Source organism: Mercurialis annua, linkage group LG5 (genome assembly GCF_937616625.2).
Source record: "Mercurialis annua linkage group LG5, ddMerAnnu1.2, whole genome shotgun sequence".
Taxonomy (NCBI): domain Eukaryota; kingdom Viridiplantae; phylum Streptophyta; class Magnoliopsida; order Malpighiales; family Euphorbiaceae; genus Mercurialis; species Mercurialis annua.
In genome coordinates this window covers 5753184-5774664 of record NC_065574.1, presented here as the reverse complement: position 1 = coordinate 5774664, position 21481 = coordinate 5753184, and the positions used below count along the sequence as shown (strand labels likewise).

Below are 21481 nucleotides of genomic sequence, written 5' to 3'. Positions count from 1 at the left end.
ATCTATGTCCTGAATAAAGTTTGATTTTTCAATTACTTTGTTTATGTTATCAACTAATGGAGTCGGCCTTCTCGATGAGTTAATTTACAAAACAGAAATTAAAACGCTGATCGAACGATTGTTGTTTGACAAGCACACTAAAACTTAGGTCAGTTTTTAGCTTAAAATCTTGTAATGATTGTGTTGTTAAAACATACCTCATTTTATAGTAGTAGGGTGAAGATGCACCTAGTAATGTTCAAGTAATATTAAAATTCTCATATTCAAGTAGGATTAAGACTCTTATATTACAGTTGATGTAGTTTAAATTTGAGTAAGGAAATGGTTCAAGATCCTTCTCAATGATGCTATAACCTTTTAAATATATGCAGAGTTGCATACGGATAAATAGTCCGCATTCGGAAAAGATAAGATTTTATATGATTTATGTTGTTTATTCGGAGTGTATTCTGGCCAAGTCCTATGAGGGCCTTTTCGAGCCCTATTGGACCCTTGCCGAGCCCAGTGGGGCCCGGTTTTTACTTGGCGAGTACTAGAAAATCCTTTTCAATGGGCAGATCCCTTGGGACTCTACTTCTTATCTCTTCTTATCTCTGATGGAGTCGGTTTTATATTATTTTTATTTGTTTTTCAATTGATTTATGTTGTATTTTAATAAAATATGTCTCTGTTTAAAAAAAAACTCAATATGCCTAATTCTTTGTTATTTTTTCTTTAGATTAATAAACCAACTCTCTCTTTAAAAAAAATAAAAAAATTAAGCAAGTATCTAATTACTTTATGCAAATATATAGATAAGAATGTCAATAATTTGATAAGAAATTTCCAAAGCAGATTTGAAATCGAAGTTTAGAAGAATTTTCACCTTTGATATTTAAAATTTCTTCTCTGCTGGCATAGTAATAATAAACTTCAATTTTATTTTTCTTTTCTAAAAGAACTTAAATTCTCTAATTATAATAAATAAAAATTACTTCTCCCGTCCTAAATTGATAAGCTATTTTATTTTTTTCGACGTCTCAAATTATAAGTCACATTCTATTTTAGATTAACAAATTTAAAATTTAAAATCTAATAACCTATCTATTTATATTTATTTTCAAATAAATTAATTACTTTATATTTCAACACAAAATAAATGTCATTTTTATTAGGCTAATTTCATATAGAATTATACATTTTTTTATTTCAATCACGTTTTTTAAAAAGTGTAATATAAAATCACCATTTTTTATTTTTTTTTAAATCACCACCTTTCATATAAAATCTCCATCTGTTCATCCTAAAAACTTGTTGAAAGAACAACACGTGCTATATGTGTTTTTGTCCGCCAGAGCTGTTGCAGTAGCAATGTGACAGTGACGACGTGGAGAAGATGGGGAAGATGGTGCACTGGTGGAGAAGCAGAGAAGAGCAGCAACTGAAGAATGAGATTTAATGATTTTAGGGTTTAATGGTTAAAATACAAAAAGGTTCCTATATTTTATTTTAACCTTTCGTTTGAAAAATAATATAAATACATTAAGGATATTTTTGAATATTTTTTTAATAAATCTAACTTTGTTAACTTCCATATTTAAAGGATGGATTTATTTGTGTGAATTTTAAAATTTTAGAGGGTTCAATTGTTCTCTTTTAAAAATAAAGTGGCTTAATTATTTTCAAAAACAGTTAAATATAAACTATTATATTTTTTTTACCTTTTGCCTAAATTACTCTTATGAATAACAAATGGTCACATAAGCTTTTTAAGTCTTTTTTGGACCATTTAAACTCTCCATGTTATGCAAAAAAAGTCCTCTATTTTTTTTGAAAAGAGCATTTAAACCCTATTAAGTTATTTTTCGGACATTTAAGGGTTTGTTTGGTTCAAATGAATTTTCACAATTTAAATTTATATTTATACTCTATTTAATTTATTTTATTTTATTTAAAATTAAATTCATATTTAAAATTTGGAAAAGCAAACACAAAAAATCCATTTCAAATAAAATTCATCTAGAAATAAAACGAAACGAAATGAATTTATTAACATTGATCCAACTAGACCCTTAGTATCTCAAATTTTTGATAAAAAATTTAAAATTAAAATTATTTTTGAATTTTTTTTATATAGTTATGAGAGACATGTCAGCAATTAAGTAATGTTTCTAACCGTGTTGGAATAAAAGAATTATTTATTCTATTTTAAAATTAAAAAAAGTTAATTGTGCCTAAAATTAATTTAAAAACTTTTATATATTTTTGAAGAAACTATAAAAGGATATTTTTTTGCCCTTTAATTTACGAAAACAGTCAGTGTGAAAGCCACAGTTACCACTTTGATTCCATTTTGGTGAAGAAAATAATAATAAAACCGAAGCTTTCAAAGTCAAATCTGTGTTAATTAAAAAACCCAGATTTTTCCACCATTTCTGCTCTTCTTTCCCTTTCAAATCTTATCTAAAACTACTCAACCAAACCCTAATTTGCAGAATTCACAAACAGATTTCAAAATCGCACCAATTGAATTCAATGGATGTAAAACAGAGAACAGCGCGCTCTTTAGTATCCAAGCTAAGCTCCGTTTCCGAACAAACCCGATCCGAAGCCTTATCGGAGCTCCGTTTAACAACCAAACAAGATCCGGACAGCCGTCCGATAATCGCCGAAGCCGGTGCAATCCCATACTTAGCCGAAACACTCTACTCCTCCTCACACTCCTCCCAAGAAAACGCCGCCGCCACTCTCCTCAACCTCACGCTCTCCTCACGCGAAGCTCTCATGTCCACGCGCGGCCTTCTCGACGCTCTAGCACACTCGCTCTCACACCATTCCTCCACCACGTCTCCTCTCGCCGTCCAATCAGCCGCCGCCACGTTGCATTCGCTTCTAGTCGTTGATTCCTACCGCCCGATCATCGGATCGAAACGTGAGATTGTGTATTCCTTAATTGACATAATAAAATCTCCTAATTCGCCGCCGCGATCGGTTAAAGACGCGTTGAAAGCGATGTTCGGAATCGCCTTATATCCGTTGAACAGATCAACGTTGATCGATCTCGGAGCGGTAGCGCCGCTTTTTTCTCTGGTGTTGAAAGACGGTAGGGTTGGGATAGTGGAGGACGCGACGGCGGTTATAGCGCAAATTGCGGGGTGTGAGGAGAGTGAGGCGGAGTTTGCGAGATTCTCCGGGATCGGAATTTTGATTGATTTATTAGATTTGGCGACGGGTTGTAGTCCGAGAATTAAGGAGAATGCAGTGTCGGCTTTGTTGAATTTGGTTAGATGTGGAGGGGAGCATGTTGCGGCGGATGTTCGGGATATGGCGGCGGTTGTTGTGGAAGGGATTAAGGATGTGGCGGAGAATGGCGGCAGTAAAGGTAAAATTAAGGGTGTTGCTTTGCTGAAAGTTATTGAAGGTGAATTTAGTAATGAAAGTTTTCATAATAGTTATTATAATGATGCTCAGTTTGAAAATTCTACATAAGTTTATTTGTTAGTTAAATATTTGATTTTGTTGTTGTTGTTAGGGTTTTGTTTTTGTACATTTGTTTTGTGTAAATTGTATGATTATAGAGAAATAGGGATTCATAATGTGTTACTAATAAGTAATAACAATTCTTGAAATATATTGCAAACATTAGGATAATATGATTATTGATGAATCATTCTAATGGTGTGATCATCTTGTTGTCTCTTGCTCTTAGGTCTTATTATGTGAGAAATCATTTGACTTTTTAATAAGAATTACCTTATTTCGTTATGTGTTTATTTTCGACCTATGCTTATTAGATAATAGATAAAGAAATTCAAGCGCTTGGGGTCCTAGGATCAGAACTTAATGCATTGTGATATTCAGTTCTCATTTGTATCGATCCAGGTCTTGACCTGTTTCAGCTCTTCTTGCATCCGAGTTTTGATAATGTTGGGATTTTTTGTGCTATTCTTAACATGCCTGATTCTACTGATCCATTACAACTTTCAGGGTGGTAAACCATTTGACCGGTTGAGTCCTGTATGTATGGTGAAATCATTTGACTGCAATTTGGGTGATGTTTTTGTGGTTTTTTCAAATGTCCATAATTGTTTTTGTCGACAATCACTACCTGTTAAAGATTGTCGAATTTGGTCTTAGGGAAATTTCTTGCATAGAATGATGCACTTCTTTATGCTGGATTTGTACGAGCAGTAGAAAATTTTCTGACCAATTCCTAGAATGATGCACTTCTTTTATGGTGCTAAAAGGCGGTTCATTTTGTATCTAATCTTAAGGAATTAAGGATATGCTGGTGCACTGACCAAGTGGATGATAATCCTACAAGCTTTCTGCTGAAACTTTACTATTTTTTCTATGGCTACTCTGTTTTGTTCCACACGTTGTCTTTTTGGATCTTAGAGCCATTTATACTATTGAACCATAAAACAATTTCAATATGAGATCTGTGAGGGCTAAATCGGGTAAACAATGGATTCAGTAAGCGGGGTATTATGACTTTATGAGCGAGTATAATTTGACATTAACTGTAAGGAATCTTATGGCTTCTATGTCGGATTCTATCCTTCTCTTGTTTTGCTGTGTTCCAAATAATTTGGTTTTATGTGATGATCTTGTCTATAGTAGCTTTAAAACATAAGTGGACTTGAGAACTTTCAGTATAGTCATAGCTGATTAGGTATTCAGGTTTGATAGATTTGCAGCTTGCTCGTTGTTCCACGACGAGTAATTGCATTTAAATGACAAGTAATCGTCAAACTCAAAAGTGTTTTTCTTTTTCAAAATTTCCCCTTTTAATTCCCAATTTGATTCTTCCTGAGTTGGTGCTTTCTGTTTTATTTTGCAAGTCTGTGAAAATACTGAATATTTATCAAAGTGTAGTGTATTGCATTATTCAAATTAAGAAATCAGAATTTTAGGTTATTTTTACTGTCATGGAAATGGTTGAATCTGTGGATTGCAAATTGAATTGTCATCGGAATGTACGGCCACCCTAATCTTGATTCTGTCTTTGATGTTGAATCATTTGACAACTGATGCTAAAGATAAATAGAACAGAGCGAGTCTTGTAGAAGTGATATATTTTGATGTAATCATAATTATCGTCTTTTTTGTGTGCGGTTAATGCATGTAATGTTGTGCAGTTCCAGCTTGGCTTCAGCTACCTGCAAATAGTGAGTTGCTCTCAAAAAGGTACCTTATTTGATGTGGAGAGGAGTGTGCATTCGGTTTGAACCAAATTGAAATTTTGATTTTTTTCTTAAACCAAACTGAATTTATAATAAAATAAAAATAATCACGAACTGATTTGAACCAGTTAATTGGTTTTTTAGTTCGTTTTAGTTTGATTCTTTTTGTTCAATCTGTGTTAAAATCTATTCTAAAAAAAAAATAAAAAAAAAATTCTGTGTTAAAATCTAACTGAAGTTGTTTTATGTTCGAAATCAAGCTGAGTTGAAAATTTGAATTTTGTTATAATGTCAAATGGAATCAAACTGAATTTGGTTCAATTTCTTTGCACTTCTCTATGCAAACTTGATTCTACTATCTTCGGGTAATTGATTTTGGAGGTCACTGTACTTTTAAAAAGTTGCAAAATGGTGACCGAATTTCAAAACGTAACATTTTAGTTACTATACTATTTGGTTATGTTAAGATAGAAGGATTTTTGGTTACCGAAGAAAATTATTTCAAGTCGATTTTTTGTTGATTGAGTGTATATATGAAATATAAGATATTATTTGTTAATCCCTAAAAAAAATATTATTTGTTATAAATAATCAAGATTTGATTACTACGTATGTATAATTTGACCGTAAAACACTAAAAAACCTTCCAAAATCATATATTTGAAAGTTTAGTAACCAATTTGTTACGTTTTGATGTTTGGTCACCATTTTGCAATTCTTGAAAAGTACAGTGACCCCTAGAATCAATTACCCACTATCTTCTATGCTCTCTATTTTGTAAAACAGACCGGTCCGATGTTTCGGTTTTTGTCAGAAAGCGTTCATGGTCTTTAGTCTTGGCTACCTTAAAGCAGGGTTGTGCATTTTATCAGTTTAGCCACTGATCCGCATTGAAATAACCATAACTGAAACCACAATAAATATAATTAAATTATAATTGAATTAAAATAATTATTTGGTTCGATTGGCTATTTCAGTTAACCGAATAATTGAATTTCATTAATATTAATTATTAGATAAATAGAAATAATTGGTGTTAATTTTTAATTATATATATAGATGGTAAATTGATTTTTAAATTCTACAAAAAAAAAACTAAAACAACAATATCATATATATAATTTAGTTAATTCGGTCGGTTCAATTATTTAAATGAATTCTACCAAATTAATCAAAAAGTTTCAAATTATTAATCATAATGAAACTAAATTAACCGAAAGTTAAACTGAATTAAATATTTTGGTTTAGTTCGATTGGTTAGTTCGGCTATTCACGAATAGTGAATACGCTAGTTTTTTTTTTGTCGAAAGATAAGATTTCATTGAGAAAAAGCCGACTATTCTAACCACTCAATATGGGCTAGAAGGTTACAACCAGACTAAATATCACTAAGGGATTGTTTGGCCAAAGAGTGAGCCTCCCAATTACCATTACGTCTAATAAGATTGAACACTACCGAACTAAACGACTGACAGATAACACGACAGTCATACAATACATTTCTGTAAGAAATAGTGGCCACTATGTTGCTTTCGGATGCATAAAGATTATGCTTTGGGTCCAACACATAATTTCATTTCAAACTCTGTGAACCGTAACTGTCTAAATCATTAAGCAGTAGCAATCCTAATTTAGATTTAGTTTATGATTTATTTTAGTGGGACAATTTTGTAGCTGGTAAGCACAATACAAGGCCTTGAAAGAAAAAAAGTTTTTCCTTTTGAGTCCTTATTCTCATTTTTCTGTTTTTATACCTCATTTAGTTTGTTTTTTTGGCGTATTGAGGTAAATATGGAAGCAGCGATTAATGGTAAATTGGTAATATTTTACGAAATTGCTATAAATTTATTTGTCTAATAGGTGGGAAATCATTTTCAGTATTGCCCAAAACAGAATTGTTTTCATCAAAGCATTAAAAAGGTTGCAAGTGCAATAAGAAGATAAGAAACAATTTTACCATATTGACTTGCCCATCAAAATTTAATACACACACTCCACCACATTCTATTTCTAATTTCCCACATAAACTCTGTTTTACATTCTATAATTCATTTCAGTTTGAGAGAAAAATTTCATCACAGTATTTTAACTTTCTTCTTTTCTAATGTGATAAATACACGTCATATAAGATTTTACACGAGATATTTTATATTAATTTTTTTTATTATTATCAAAATGAACAAGTGTTATAGTCATATCAATATATATGATATTTTTCAATTTTACTAAACACACATCACACAAAATTTCACGTGGCGTCATATAAGATCCAGCATGAATGCCATACAATTGCTACATGTCATCATCATTTTCTTCTAAACTATAAAAGGCATATTAAAAAGAATTATATAAGATAGACATTCACGTGATTGTCAGATCAGTATATTTTGGTAAAAATAACTATTCATTCATGTAAACTAATTTGCCACAACGAAATTATAGTTTTTTAATTAATTAATATAATTTAAATACCCCATTATATAGTAGAGAGCAAGTAAAATTCGGGTATCATTAGTGAAAATTTCCTCAATTTGAGGTATCAATGCAACATCTATGTTCATCTATGATCATGTGTTAAACTAGTTGTAGACACATTTGAAATGAATAATTTGCTTTTGTGTGAATTAAAGTCTCAAAAGTGTGAAATTCATATTCGAAATGTCCATTCGAGAATTAGATAAGTTATTACATTATATAAGGTAGTGGAAACGGTGATGAATTATGCTTGCTAGGAATTTATTCGATGAATGCATAGTCAGATCCCACAATTGTCAACCACTAAACCTTCTCCAATACTTGCTAGCTACCGTTATACTTCGTCTGTCAAAAGACTCAAAACCAGTTTAACCAACCTATTTCGGTTCACTTTGGTTAATGAAAGATTTTGATTCAGTTACGGTTAAGAGTTTTTAAAAATTTACTGATCAAATTAACCAAATATTTTTATATCTTATTTATTTTTAACTATTATTCTCTATATTTTTATCAATTTAATCTATTACTTGACTATACAATCAGTTCGGTTTTTCATTTTTTAAATTTGGGTTAAATCTATTTTTAAATAGTTCGCCCGGCTCGACTAAAAAATAAAATAAAATAATTCGATTTTAGTTCTGCGTGGAAGCTTAAACCCTAAGAGGACGTATATCATTATCTTGAAATGTCGTTTAAATCCAATGAATTTCATATTTTGGCTTAATTATCTAAAAAGATATCATTTTTTTTACTCTTTTTGTTTATGATCTAGACTTTCAAAACCATCAATTTTAACCAATTTCTCGATTTGCAGCTTTAATTGTAGACATTTGCTCAAATTAAAGTGAGAAAAAGGTTTAAATTTGTCCTTCATATTGCTTCATTTTGTTTCAATTTGTTATTCTACCATCGAGAATTTTAAACGTTAAGGGAATATTTGTAGCGGTGTGCAAAAACTGCCAGAAATTGAACTGAAATCGAATCGACAAATTTGGTTTGATTCGGTTTGAAATTATAGAATAATTTCGGTTGCTCGGTTCAATTTAGTTTGGAGCTTAAAAAAAATTCAGTTAGTTTTGGACGTAAACTGAACCGAACCAAAAAATCAACCGAACCGACATATTCAGTTTGAAAAATTATTTTCCCTCAAAATATTCGTTCAGTTCGGTTTTCAAAAAGACAAAAAATTCGGTCGGTTCGGTTTAACCAAATGTACACCCTACATATTTGTACTTTCTTCCACTCTAATTTAATCCAATGGCTAGAACTAAAACTGAAAATTAAAAAATTGGTTAAAGTTGACGATTTTAAAAGTTCGAGAGCCTAAATGAAAAAAGTCAAAAAAATAAAGTATTTTTCGATTATTAAGCTTTTTTTTTATCTTTGCCAACTACTTTTCAAACGCTTGCTTATAACATTTTATGCATTTTAGTTTATTTTTTCTCGATTCCTATTATAAAGTTTCTATAACCTTTTGTTATTTCAATACCGATTTATGTCAACTTTCTAGATGGCTGTCATAGATTTTTCAAAGCTTTGTAAACTTTATTAGTTACCCAACTTTTTTACTAATTTCTCTATTGTTGTTTAAATCCATAATAACCAAAGTAAAAATTAAAGAGAGAATTGCTGAAATTTTAAGAAAAGTACAACCAGATGGAATTGCTTAAACAAATTAGTCCTTTTCTTTTTGAAAATAATTAGTTCCAAAGTGTTTTTGCTTTCTGATCTAAAGTAATTTTTTATGTACAAGGTTGTCTTAATTATAAAGATACCCTTCAAAAAAAAATTAAAATAGTAAAATACTTGTTAAAGTTTTATTAGCGAAACAAATGATATATATATATACGCAATGAATATATAAAAAATATTATTGAAAACTGTCAATTAAAATTTCTTTGGGATTTAATAGGTACAGAGAGTCAGTTGGTAATTGGTTATCTGCTTATGACGGATAATATTGTCACAATTTACTTGGTATATTCTATTTTATATTTCAATAAGCAATCAACAAGCTGGAATAGCTCAGTTGGTTAGAGCGTGTGGCTGTTAACCACAAGGTCGGAGGTTCAACCCCTCCTTCTAGCGTTTCAAGGTTTCTAATCATTTTGTTTTTTTTGGTCTTTTTGCATGTATACTTAATTTTAGGACATTTTTTAAATTTTTATGAGATATTATAACATCTTAACAAATCTAATTTTAAAAAAATTACTGTAATGATTTTTTATTTTTTCAACTTCTCTTATTGAAAGTAAAAAGAATAAAAGTAAAAATGTTATTTTCAAAAAAGAAATTTAAAATTTTAAAGTATTAATAACCACTTAACAAATAAATTAAATTCATCAAATCATTGAATTTATAAAAAATTAATGTAAATTTTTGTTTATGTGAAAAATAATTTAAAAATTAAACTGAAATTTAGTTTATTAATTTTTTTTAATATAATTAACTAACAACAAACAATGACTCACTTTAGGCAGTTTACGGTTCAGTCATGGAAATTTGACAATATATGCAAATCTTAATTAAGAAAAAAAAATTGATAACCACTTAATCAATCCCATAATGCTGCCAGTGGAAAAATTAAATATTTTTCCAATTCAAGCTAAATGTTAACTTATCATTATTCTACTGGCAGTTTGAATTTTAATTTTCATCCCATCTTAATTCTATTACAAAATTAACATTTTTTTTAAAAAAATGTAATTTTTAATTACAGTCTGGACTAGAGCCTGATTTCGTCCTGAATGCCACTACTACAATATGATTTGTCACTAATAGAGCTGAGCAATGGTTCGGTTTGATTGGTTGGGTTGGAATCTTTTAGTTTTTTTGGTTTGAAAATTTTTCGAACCGAACCAAACAATTTTTATTTTGAAGACAAAAAGCTGAACCGTACCGAATTGGAAATTTTAGTTTAGTACGGTTCGGTTCGTTTAAAACCGGATTTGATTTTTTTTTATTTTTTATATTAAAATTAATTTAAATATTAAATAATTAGAGTCTAATAAACTTTCACATATATTTAAATAACAATTATTAATTCATATATCAATACTAATTGAAATATAAAGATAAAAAACATATAAATATATATGTATATTATTTTTTTAAAAAATTTATATTTTATATTAAAGTTTGATTTATTCGGTTTTTCGGTTTCTAAACATCTAAACCAAATCGAACACCGAGCACCAAATTTTATCTAAAATAGAAACCGAAACAAATCATTTACCAAAAAACAAAATCAAACAACGAAGTTCGGTTCGGTTTGATTCAGTTTTTTAATCTGGTTCGATTTTTGGTCAGACTAATGACCGATGAAAAAAGCTAATGAAAAAGGCATAATATTTTTATAAAGACCCATATTTATAATATTGTAATGGTGTAATGAATTAGGAAAAGGGAAAAAACAAAGGTGAAAAGGAGAGAAAAAGATGAAATAAAAAGTACTCCATATGAGAGGGTCAAGTGACCGTAGCATATATATTATATAGTGGTGGAGAAATTATGTGAGTGGTGAAGATGGTGCTGCTGCTGCTGCTGCTACGGTGATTGGATATATGTAAAGAGTGGGTGACACGCCCACGTGACTGTCCCACCACCATCCTCCACCCAAACTCTCCGATCCTATGCATTTCTTGGTTCGCTTCTTTTCTACGCTAACTGCCAAATTCTTAACCTAATTTCTATTTCCAAACTACACATTAATTCATATCTATTTATTTCTCTATCAACTCCTATAGACATTCTTATGTACACACCTAACCAACTTTTAAAAAATAATTTGAAATTTTTTATTTTATTTTTTAGTTTTAGCCGAACCGACCAAATTACTGACCTAATCAATCAGTTTGATTTTGAAATTTTTATAAATTCCTAATAACTTTTTCCCTTACTTTCCGCCTATATCCCACTTTAAAGAAAATTGTTATAACTATTTTAAAGAATGTAAATTTGTTTGAACGACCATCCCAATATGAAGTAAGGTGTCATTTATATAAGGATTGATTTTTTTTTTCCGGTCAGGCTTAATATTAATTAAGAATTTATATTCGGACAATTTTATATTTAAACATTCAATCAATTTTACTCGTTTTTAACCGAACGTACCGAATGCTTACCCGTACATTTAAGGGTTAGTATGATTAACACATTTGACAAAAGTGAACCACTTAATTGGATTATTGCTCAAACCATCACCCCTTTTCTCACTTTTCAAATGCTAGTGGTTCACTTCACTCTCTAGCTAGTCTCTTTGATTTGGTTGGCCACTACTTCTATACTATACCCCTTTTTTTTCTCCACTAATGCTAGTGGTCTCTTTTTCTCTCTCCTTTTCTTGAATTCCTTTGTAAAAATGCTGGCAGCTAACAAAAGCTAATCAAAATGTCTAGACATGGATAGAGAAACCAATCAAGAAAACCAACCTCTCCTCCCGCCGGTTGTTCACTCCGTCAAAGAAGAAGGATCAAGAAAACAGCCAGTGGGTGCTAATGGCGGTGGTTTTGGCAGCGGAGATCGGCTTAAAAGAGATGAGTGGAGCGAAGGGGCGGTTTCTTGTTTACTTGAAGCTTACGAAAGTAAATGGGTGCTGAGAAACCGAGCTAAACTTAAGGGTCATGATTGGGAAGACGTTGCTCAGTATGTTTCGTCACGTTCGAGTTGTTCTAAATCGCCTAAGACTCAGACTCAGTGCAAGAACAAGATTGAGTCCATGAAGAAACGGTATAGATCGGAGTCTGCTGCTTCTGATGTCTCTTCTTGGCCGTTATATCCACGTCTTGATCTTTTGTTACGTGGAAGTGGCGGTTCTGGTGCTGCTACCACCGTGGTACCATCAATAAACCACCAGCAAACCCCACCACCACCGCCACTACCAGTAACCAATATGAATAATCTTCCCGTGATGGTGGTGGCAGAGCCGTGTTATATTGTGCCACAGCAACAGCCGGTGGTGTCTTTAGCTCCTCCTCCTCTTCCTCCTCCACCGGCGATCGTTGCTCCTGTGACGGTTGTGACAGCACAGAACTCGTATGGGTCCAATGGTGTTGAGAAGGGGACCATTAAGGTTAGTGATGACTGATGAAGAATAATTGATTAATTAATAGCTTTTGTTTTGATTCTTTTATTGACCAATTGATATTCATTTTTAGAACAGACTTTATTTCTATTTCTTGAAACAAATAATTATTGTTGGTCAGTCTATTGTTTAGTTGGTTACTTGTCTTATATAATTGAGATTTATTGGACTTACATGATTGTCTGATAGCAAGGTCATGAAATAATATGTGATCTTATTAAATTGATAGGTAGCTTTTATATTTTTTTTTATCTCAAATTAAAATAAATTATTTATTAAAATCAAATGGGGCCTTTGTTAATTATAATTAAATTTTTAATGCATACAATTATGTTCCAAATCGAGAGATTTCTTATAATTATGTTCATTTTCAATTGAAGATTTAATTTTGCTTTCGTGGCATGTCACATCTTATTTCAATCTAACAAGTAACAACTTTAAAGACCGCACAGACTGGCTAAATAATAAAATAATAACATTTTTTGCTAATTGAGCAATACATGCATATAAAGAAAAATAAGTTCAAATTCAAAGATGAACACAATTACAACAAACATTTCGATATGAAATGGGATAATTAAAAAGTTTGACCATTATTGATAAAAGAAGCAAAAATTTAGATTTAAAGATTTGTTTGACCTTAAATATTAAACGGATTGATATCTATATAACATGAATTTTATTTTCCACATTGCATTGTATTGTATCATATAATCATAATATCATATGATGTCGAATTTTTTTGAGGATTAATAGCTCCTAGATGTGCACACACGTTCAATTGCTGCAATGAATATGATGATATGATGAACATTGTTTGATGTTATTAGGAAGATGGAGTTGGTACCAACACCAAATTATTGGAGCACGTCTCGGACGACAAGAACGTCGATATGGGGATGGAGACAGACAGTAGCACACCGGCATTGTACAGCGAAAAGGAGAAAGTACTAAAGGGAAAAAAGACGAAGATGAAACCGGAGAATCCGAAAAAGAAAAGAGCGAGAAGAAGAGATCAAGAATGGGAGATTGCGGATAGTATGAGATGGCTAGCAGAAGTTGTTGTAAGATCAGAAGAAGCAAGAATGGAGACTATGAGACAAGTTGAGAAAATGAGAATTGAAGCTGAGGCTAAAAGAGGTGAAATGGATTTGAAAAGAACTGAAATTATTGCTAATACTCAGTTGGAAATTGCTAAGCTTTTTGCTGGAGTTGCTAAACCTAGTGATGTTGATTCTTCCTTAAGAATTGGAAGAAGCTAATTATAATTATGATTATAAATTATGGAAAATGGAAAATGGGGGAGGGAGATTTAATTAACTTGTAATAGGCTGATTAATTAATAATTGCAGATATATAATAATAATAATAATAATAATAATAATAATAATAATAATAATAATAACATCCTTGCCTCATTGTATTGTGTTTCTTTTCATGAACAATACAAGTATTGATTTTGAAGATTTGATATAAAATTTATGAAACCACCTTGTAAGGTTTTGATTGGTTCAAACAAAGTAAATTAGGAAAATAAATTTTCCAGGGAATATTGTTTTTTGTTTGGCTCATTTTGTGCATCTTATTTGGAAACTCGAGGGGTCAATTTTAATTTTATTAGAGAAATAATTGTCGAAAAAAATTAAAATAAACTTGACTTTTTTAGTTATAAAAGGGACAATTAAAAGATAAAAACATTTTCAAATTGAATTACAACTATTATTATTTTTTTGATACAAGGGAGGAGGCAAAATCTAAACAAAGCTAAATAAAAACATTTCTATCATACGAAGAATTTTGGGATAAGTACATAATTTGAAGTAAAAACTAGCCTTTAAATTCAGAATGCTGTCCTTCAAAAAAAAATCAGAATGCTGAAACAGAGTTGATATATATATATGCATGAAATGAGAAAGACTCTGTCTCTCTAGTGGTAAGAGAGACCTGGTCTTCCAATTGAAGGTAGCTAACTACTAATATTAATTTTACTACCTAATCAGTAATCACTGCTAATAACCAGTAAACATTAAATTAATTCAAATTGCCATTAAACTCATTCACCAATTTAATATATTGAGATTTTGGCAGATGTCAAACAAGAAGCTTACGTTGCAGTGGCACCACTACCACCGATGAAGAAACAAGAACATCAAACTGAGTCCAAATATAAGCAGAACCATAGCCATTTGAAAAGATTGAGTTTGTCGGCATTATAATTAATTTTCTTTTATGTTTTTTTTGTCTCTAATTAATAATCATCAATTAATAATATCATTCCCATAATTTTTCTTGTTTTGTCAATTTGCAGTTGTCACTTGAAGTTTGCTTTGCGTTTCTGCAGATCTTCAGTGGCTGACCAGTTCCAATAAGATGTAATTGAGCTCCATTACTGTTCTTGACTTTTTCTAAAAATTGTAATTATTTATCACATAGCCAAATTTAGTTGAGTTCACCCAAATTCTTGTCTAGAGGGTTTATTTATCACATATGCCAAATTTAGTTGAGTTTACCTAAAGGGTTTAATTGTTCAATATAAAAACTACTAGGGGTAACGTTGTGCCTAAAAAAGTTTGAGAGTTAATATGTCCTTTTGAAGAAATTACGAGAACTTTTTTATACCTTTTATTTAAAATGTAACTATGACACAAAAACTGTAATCTGGAAATGAAAATAAAAAACTAATTGGTTATGTGTCGGCATATGAAACCATACAGCAAAATGATGTGAAAATTAGTGTTACCTAGAAAAGGTATTGTATATATTATAGAGTATTGTTTTATTAAACAATAGAACAACTTGAACAATGCTGATTAGATTCTATTTGTAAATATTTGACTATTGTCGAGTTTCCAAGAGAATTTAACTGTTAGTCTGTTATATAATTTGACAGTTGAATTGAATTATGGTTATCCAAAAGTGACTTTAGACTTTTATCATTTCTGAATAAAATAAGAACATGCATCTCTTTCAAATTCCAATACATATTTATTTAATTTTTCTTACCATTGAACTCAATGTTTTGCTTAAGAGAACAATTATTCCAGATTTTAAAATAAGGGAACTGTATTTTTTTTATATAAGTTGGGTTTATTATTGAATATTTATATTTCAAATATTTTATGAAATAGTAAATGCATATTGAATTTTATCAACAAAGTGTGAATCACATATTTCAATCATTAAATAAAAAAATAATTACAAAATAAATCATCACATTTAACGCATTTAACATTTTTAGAATGAATTTTCAATATTAATTAACAATTTAAAAATATGAACTATTAATCTTCACAATTTACAACACCGAATAACTTTTCAAAAAAAATTACTATGGATTTTAAAAAAAGTGACCGACAATATATATTATGGTGTCGTATTTTGATCCTAATTAATTTCTTTAAATTAACGAGTCAAAAATAAGGACGAATATGAATCAGTTTAGTTCAGTTTAATTTAGTAAAATCCAAAATCAACCCATATCCAAATATTTATATCAAAAAAATTTTGTTTGATTAACCAAAAATTATTAATTGTTCATTTAGTTAGGCTTAATTGATGTAATAAATAAAAAATACTCCATACATGATAGTATTAAATTAATATATACTCCCTCCGATCCATAATATTTGTCGCATTTGGCCATTTCACATAAATACGGTTTAGATTAATATTTGAACATAGAAATAATAAAAATCTAGAAGTAAAGAGACCTTCAGTCGTACTTCCCAATTTTGCAAAATTGAAACGCGAAAAGGATGAAATTACAATTAAGACCAGGAAGTTTCTGATTTGGTATATATAAAGAAATATAGATACGTAAACGCGTAATAGAAAATGCATGAAATCAGAAGTAGCAGACATTAAGGAAAGTATTTTCAAACTCTGATTCATTATTATTTATTACAACAACTCTTCACCTGTTTTCATCTGCTCCCATCTATCTCTATATATTTACATATTTTTCCCATTTTAATCACTAAATTCTTAAACCTATCTAAACCTTTCCAATTCTATTACTCCCCAAAGTTTTCTTCTCAATCTTTTCTTCAAGTTTCTACATTATCATTCAATTTTGTCCAGAAAATGAGTCACTACTATAACCAACAACAATCTCCAGGTACTTAACTTTCTGTTTCTCAATTGCAATTTTATTGAAATTACAAAACATGCTATACCTTATGATTTTATTTGCATTTAAGTCCTTTTTACTGATTCATTAAGTTCATGCAATTTAAGTTGTAAATTTATGGTCTGTTCTTGATCAGCTGTAAATCATCCACCGAAAGTTCAATTCGTCGCTCCACCTCCCGTCGGTTACCCGATGAAAAACGGTCCGGAAACCGGGTATAACCCACATAATCAACCCTCTGCTCCATTAGAAACTACACAAAGAGGCGGATGTTGTAAAGGATTGTAAGTTTAACTATTTTTCTTCTTAATTCTCCAAATTTTAATTAATTTATTATATATATATATATATATTAAAGTTTTTATTTATATTCTAAATGGATATTAATTTAATTTTGTTTTGTGTATATGATACAGGTGTGCTGGTATGTGTTGCTGCTGCCTCTTGGATGCTTGCTTTTGAGGACTTAGTGATTGTTCATATTTTTTTATTTTGAGCTTGTGTTATGTTTTTCTTTTTTCTTTTTATTGATATTTTTTTGTAGTTTTATTCTTTTCTAAGCACAATAATACATTTTCTCGTGTTATATGTTGTAATTTTTTTGTTTCTACTGCGTTTTGACAGATTTATACCGTGTCCAACAAAATTAAACTTTTAAATATAAACCGAAGTTCAAGCATAATTGAACTTGACTTTTTTAAATACAACTTCATCAAAAAGTGGCCACAATTCATAAATGGGCGTTTCAGTTTGGAATCGCCGGTTTATGATTTAATAAATTATTAAAACCGACTTGTTTTGATTCACAGTTTTTGTTCAGAAAATTAAAAATAAAGAAAAGATGCAAAAGAGTACATAAATTTTTCTGAAATAAAAAAGAAGTCAGTGGATCCCCTTAATTTTAAAATTTCTTTCATTTTCACAAATCCATTTAAATGGATGACACATAACAAATATAATGAACTCATAAGTTGTTAACAGAACAAAAATAAAAAATCATATAGTTTGATTTTCAAATAGGAGAGGGATGGAAATTTGAATTATTATTTTACAAACTCTTAAACTATCCGTAAAATTTAAATTAATTTTATCATTAGAATGCTCATCGGACAACCAACGTCCAACAAGCATTCTAAACTCTGTTTTATAAATTATCAGTGAAGAAAGCAAACTCCGTTTATGTTCATCAAATTTCTCATCTTCCTAGTTAGATGTGTCCTCACCCTAAAATTGAAGGTAACTATAACATTAGACAATAGAACAACAAGTGCTGCATGGTTAGATTCTATTTGACTGTGGTCGAGTCTCCGCAAGAATTACTATCTTTTACATAATTTGACAATTTAATTAAATTATGGGGCAGAATTAGATTCTATTTGTAAAATTGAAATGCGAAAAGGAAATCAAAGTAAGTAAAATAAGAACATATACATACCTGTTTAAGTTTAATTTTTCTTACAATTATTGAAATCAATGTTTTGCTTAAGAGAACAGTATTAAAAAATGATTTTTTTAATTAAGTTGGATTTATTATATAATATATATAGTTAGACTTTAAATATTGTTTGAAATAGTAATTACATATTAAATATTTATCAAACCAAGTTTTTTTTTTTCAATTATATCATCAATTCATCATTTCAAATTTTAGTGTTTTTCATGACTAACAGAGTATTATTTGGGGCATAGACCAGTTGAGCGACACTCGTGAGTTATCAAAATCGACTAATTTTCTTTTGAGATTGGCTCGAAAATTGTGAACTGAGTTCGAGTATCAATTTTTGAGACTTGTGAGTTTTACAAGCCTAAATGAGCCTCTTATAATAAAAAAATAAAATTGTTTTTATTATATTAACTTTTATACCTTTAAATTTAAGTATGTTCATATAAATTTATTAAATTATATATTTTTAAAATAAAAAAAAATACATCAAATATGTTTTTTCAATGATTATTTTTATTTTCATTAATCTCAAGTTGAGCTTGAACTCGAGTAGCTCGAATATTATTTGAGTTAGAGCTTGAATTTAAGAATTTAAGCCTCATTGAGTTCGAGCCTGTATAATATACTTGAGTTCGAGCTCAAACTTAAGATTAAATTTGATTGAGCTCGAGCCTGTATAATACCCTCGAGCTCGAGCTTGACTTGGCCTGTTTACACCTCTGAGCGTAAAGCATGTCATTTTATTATGTCCAATGACAGATAGCCACCTCAGATGCAAATACCAGATTGAAAAATTGTGATAAAATTATAAAAAAGAATTAGTTGGACTTATAATTTTCAAATGTATTACTAGATTAGAATTATTCGTTCTTACATACAATAAATATAGAATACCACTACCTCGGATCCTTAATATTTGTCATATTTGAGAAAAAAAAAATTGTCCATAATATTTGTCACTTTGGCAAATCAAGAGAGTATTGAATGTTATTTTTCATATTTGTCCCTCATTAATTTATTAAAAAAATATAATAAACAAATAAAAACAATAGTTATAAATGTAAACAAGTTTTAATGTAGGATCAACTTAGTAAAAATATTTACAAATTAATACATATTAATTATTGTTTTAGTTCTGGTGTAAAAACCAAATACGACAAATATTATGAATCGGAGGGAGTACTATTCATCAGAAGAAATATAGAATAATACTAGTTTTTATAGAAAAAAATAAATAAAAGATATTTGAAAATTCTGGAAAAATTTCTTAAATTACTGAGTCGACTATTAAATTTCTTAAATTAATGAGTTTCCATAAATTAATGAGTTTTTATAGGAATTTGTTTTTGCAAAATTAAATTTTTTACGCGTATAGTTTGTGAAAAACATTATCTATACATGCTCAGTGTTATTATTTTCTTAAAATACGTGTATGGTATAATTTTACTCTAAAAAAAAACTAATTGCCGCTGGTTTTCTCTGAAGGTTTGTATTCATACACTTTTTTTAAGTTCTTTGTTTATTGGATAAATTTCATCCCCAATAATTTTAAAATAGAAGAATTTGGGACAAGTTTTTTAGTAGTCCCCATTTTTCGAACATTAACTTTTTAGGGACCATTTAAATATTATGCTCCCCAACTTTAGTCCCCTTAGCTCACCTTTTTTGCAGTGCGTAGAAATGATAAAGCAAAGAGACCTTCTGTTCTCCTACTCTCCATTTTTGCAAAATTGAAATGCGAAAAGGAAATCAAAGTAAGAAAAATAAAGAAGACGAAGTCTTTGATTCGGTATGCATTCATCCAATCAAAAATTTAGACTCGAAAACACGTATGCATGAAATCAAACGCAGTCCTCGTTAAGGAAAGTATTTTCAAATTTTAATTCATTTTTATTTATTACAACAATTTTACACCTGCTTTCATATGCTCCATCTATCTCTATATATTTACATTTTTTTTTTCATTTTAATGACAAACTTTAAAAACTATCTAAATTTAGCTTTCCAATTGTATCACTTCCCAAAGTTTTGTTTTCAAATTTCTACATTTTTAAATTAAAATGAGTCACTATAACCATCAACAATCTCCAGGTACTTAACTTTCTATTTCTCAATTGCAATTTTATTGAAATTACAAAACATGCTATACCTTATGATTTTATTTGCATTTAAGTCCTAAAATAATTCAGTAAATTTATGCAATTTATAATTTAAGATGTAAATTGATGGGCCGTTCTTGATCAGCTGTATCTCCACCTCCGGTTGGTTACCCGATGAAAAATGGTCCAGAAACTGAATGTAACGTACAAAATCAACCCTCTGCTCCAGTCGAAACTAAACAAAGAGGAGGACTTTGCAAAGGATTGTAAGTTTAACAATTTTTCTTTTTGATTCGCTAATTTGGATTAGTTTATTAAATCAAAGTTTTTAAATGATCATTACTTTTAATTTTGTCTTGTGTATATGATACAGGTGTGCTGGGATGTGTTTCTGCTGCCTTCTCTTTTTCTTATTTTTCTTTTTTTTCCTTTTAACTATGATAGAGGAGAAGAACAAAAGAAAGGAGTGATTGTTCATATATTTTTTCGAGCTTTTTTTTATGTCATTAGTTATATGTTTTTTTTTATCTTAATTGATAGTTTTTGTTTTTTTATTAGATGTTTTTTCGTGTTTAGGGGCTGACCCAACTTTATAGGCTGAGGCGACGACCGCTTACCTTATATTTTTTGAATTTTTTCATTTTTAGGTTTTTTTTTTAAATATGGCTATATGGTTTCATTTATGTGAGAAATCTAGACACATAGGTCTAACATACATCTACTGAAAAAATTGATTAAAGATGGGATCGTTTCAGTCATGTATATACGATCAAGCTATAATTTAGCTAATCCATTTACTAAACCGCTGCCCAGAGATTTAGTAAAGACTATCTCAAAAGATATGAAACTGAAATCCCATGAGTAAGGATTCTAAAAACAGTAGTAATCCAATATAACGTTAGGAAAACCTTAACCTTGGACTCAAAGGATAACAACAAACCGTTGATTTGGATAAAATTGAAACATTATATTATTATTTTTTGAAACTAACTGAAACATTATATAATAATGTGGATCGTTGCATTAGAAAGATTGGGTTTTTTCAAACTTTTAGTAAAGTTCAGTTATAATAAGAACATTTATCTG

At 29.7% G+C, this 21481-nt stretch overlaps 4 protein-coding genes and 1 non-coding gene across 7 annotated transcripts; all 5 read left to right on the top strand.

Annotated features, from left to right (window-relative positions):
• The first annotated feature begins 2294 nt into the window (after positions 1 to 2294).
• Positions 2295 to 5324, top strand: LOC126683002 (U-box domain-containing protein 4). Of its 2 annotated transcripts, XM_050378812.2 has the most exons (2): positions 2295 to 3361; positions 5121 to 5324. In XM_050378812.2, exons 1-2 carry the CDS (start codon positions 2515 to 2517, stop codon positions 5180 to 5182), a joined length of 909 nt encoding a protein of 302 aa, XP_050234769.1. In that variant the 5' UTR covers positions 2295 to 2514; the 3' UTR covers positions 5183 to 5324. The 2 variants fall into 2 exon arrangements, with proteins under 2 accessions (XP_050234769.1, XP_050234768.1); XM_050378811.2 differs by lacking the exon at positions 5121 to 5324 and having other exon boundaries at positions 2295 to 3744.
• A 4330-nt stretch (positions 5325 to 9654) lies between these two features.
• Positions 9655 to 9728, top strand: TRNAN-GUU (transfer RNA asparagine (anticodon GUU)). Its single transcript has one exon. It is a non-coding gene; the product is annotated as a tRNA-Asn (tRNA).
• Positions 9729 to 11846: 2118 nt separating this feature from the next.
• On the top strand, positions 11847 to 14227 carry LOC126682908 (trihelix transcription factor ASIL2). The gene is made up of 2 exons (XM_050378677.2): positions 11847 to 12711; positions 13554 to 14227. Exons 1-2 carry the CDS (start codon positions 12040 to 12042, stop codon positions 13983 to 13985), a joined length of 1104 nt encoding a protein of 367 aa, XP_050234634.1. The 5' UTR covers positions 11847 to 12039; the 3' UTR covers positions 13986 to 14227.
• A 2454-nt stretch (positions 14228 to 16681) lies between these two features.
• On the top strand, positions 16682 to 17448 carry LOC126682480 (protein CYSTEINE-RICH TRANSMEMBRANE MODULE 6-like). Its single transcript, XM_050378195.2, has 3 exons — positions 16682 to 16840; positions 16989 to 17136; positions 17269 to 17448. Exons 1-3 carry the CDS (start codon positions 16807 to 16809, stop codon positions 17312 to 17314), a joined length of 228 nt encoding a protein of 75 aa, XP_050234152.1. The 5' UTR covers positions 16682 to 16806; the 3' UTR covers positions 17315 to 17448.
• A 2531-nt stretch (positions 17449 to 19979) lies between these two features.
• Positions 19980 to 20999, top strand: LOC126680392 (protein CYSTEINE-RICH TRANSMEMBRANE MODULE 9-like). 2 transcript variants are annotated; one of them, XR_007641130.2, is made up of 3 exons: positions 19980 to 20085; positions 20541 to 20661; positions 20769 to 20999. XR_007641130.2 is itself a non-coding variant. In XM_050375520.2 (3 exons), the coding sequence occupies exons 1-3, from the start codon at positions 20357 to 20359 to the stop codon at positions 20863 to 20865; spliced, it is 249 nt and encodes an 82-aa protein (XP_050231477.1). In that variant the 5' UTR covers positions 20092 to 20356; the 3' UTR covers positions 20866 to 20999. The 2 variants fall into 2 exon arrangements, 1 of the variants encoding a protein (XP_050231477.1); XM_050375520.2 differs by lacking the exon at positions 19980 to 20085 and adding an exon at positions 20092 to 20387.
• The last annotated feature ends 482 nt before the right edge of the window (positions 21000 to 21481 follow it).

What these genes read in the sequence shown, in the direction of transcription:
- LOC126682908 (XM_050378677.2), top strand. Translation starts at nt 12,040, where the DNA reads ATGGATAGAGAAACCAATCAAGAAAACCAACCTCTCCTCCCGCCGGTT. An exon ending in TTGAGAAGGGGACCATTAAG is followed by an intron (nt 12,712 to 13,553) that starts GTTAGTGATGAC and finishes TGATGTTATTAG; the next exon opens with GAAGATGGAGTTGGTACCAA.
- LOC126682480 (XM_050378195.2), top strand. Translation starts at nt 16,807, where the DNA reads ATGAGTCACTACTATAACCAACAACAATCTCCAG. An exon ending in TAACCAACAACAATCTCCAG is followed by an intron (nt 16,841 to 16,988) that starts GTACTTAACTTT and finishes GTTCTTGATCAG; the next exon opens with CTGTAAATCATCCACCGAAA. An exon ending in GGCGGATGTTGTAAAGGATT is followed by an intron (nt 17,137 to 17,268) that starts GTAAGTTTAACT and finishes TATATGATACAG; the next exon opens with GTGTGCTGGTATGTGTTGCT.
- LOC126680392 (XM_050375520.2), top strand. Translation starts at nt 20,357, where the DNA reads ATGAGTCACTATAACCATCAACAATCTCCAG. An exon ending in TAACCATCAACAATCTCCAG is followed by an intron (nt 20,388 to 20,540) that starts GTACTTAACTTT and finishes GTTCTTGATCAG; the next exon opens with CTGTATCTCCACCTCCGGTT. An exon ending in GGAGGACTTTGCAAAGGATT is followed by an intron (nt 20,662 to 20,768) that starts GTAAGTTTAACA and finishes TATATGATACAG; the next exon opens with GTGTGCTGGGATGTGTTTCT.
- LOC126683002 (XM_050378811.2), top strand. Translation starts at nt 2,515, where the DNA reads ATGGATGTAAAACAGAGAACAGCGCGCTCTTTAGTATCCAAGCTAAGC.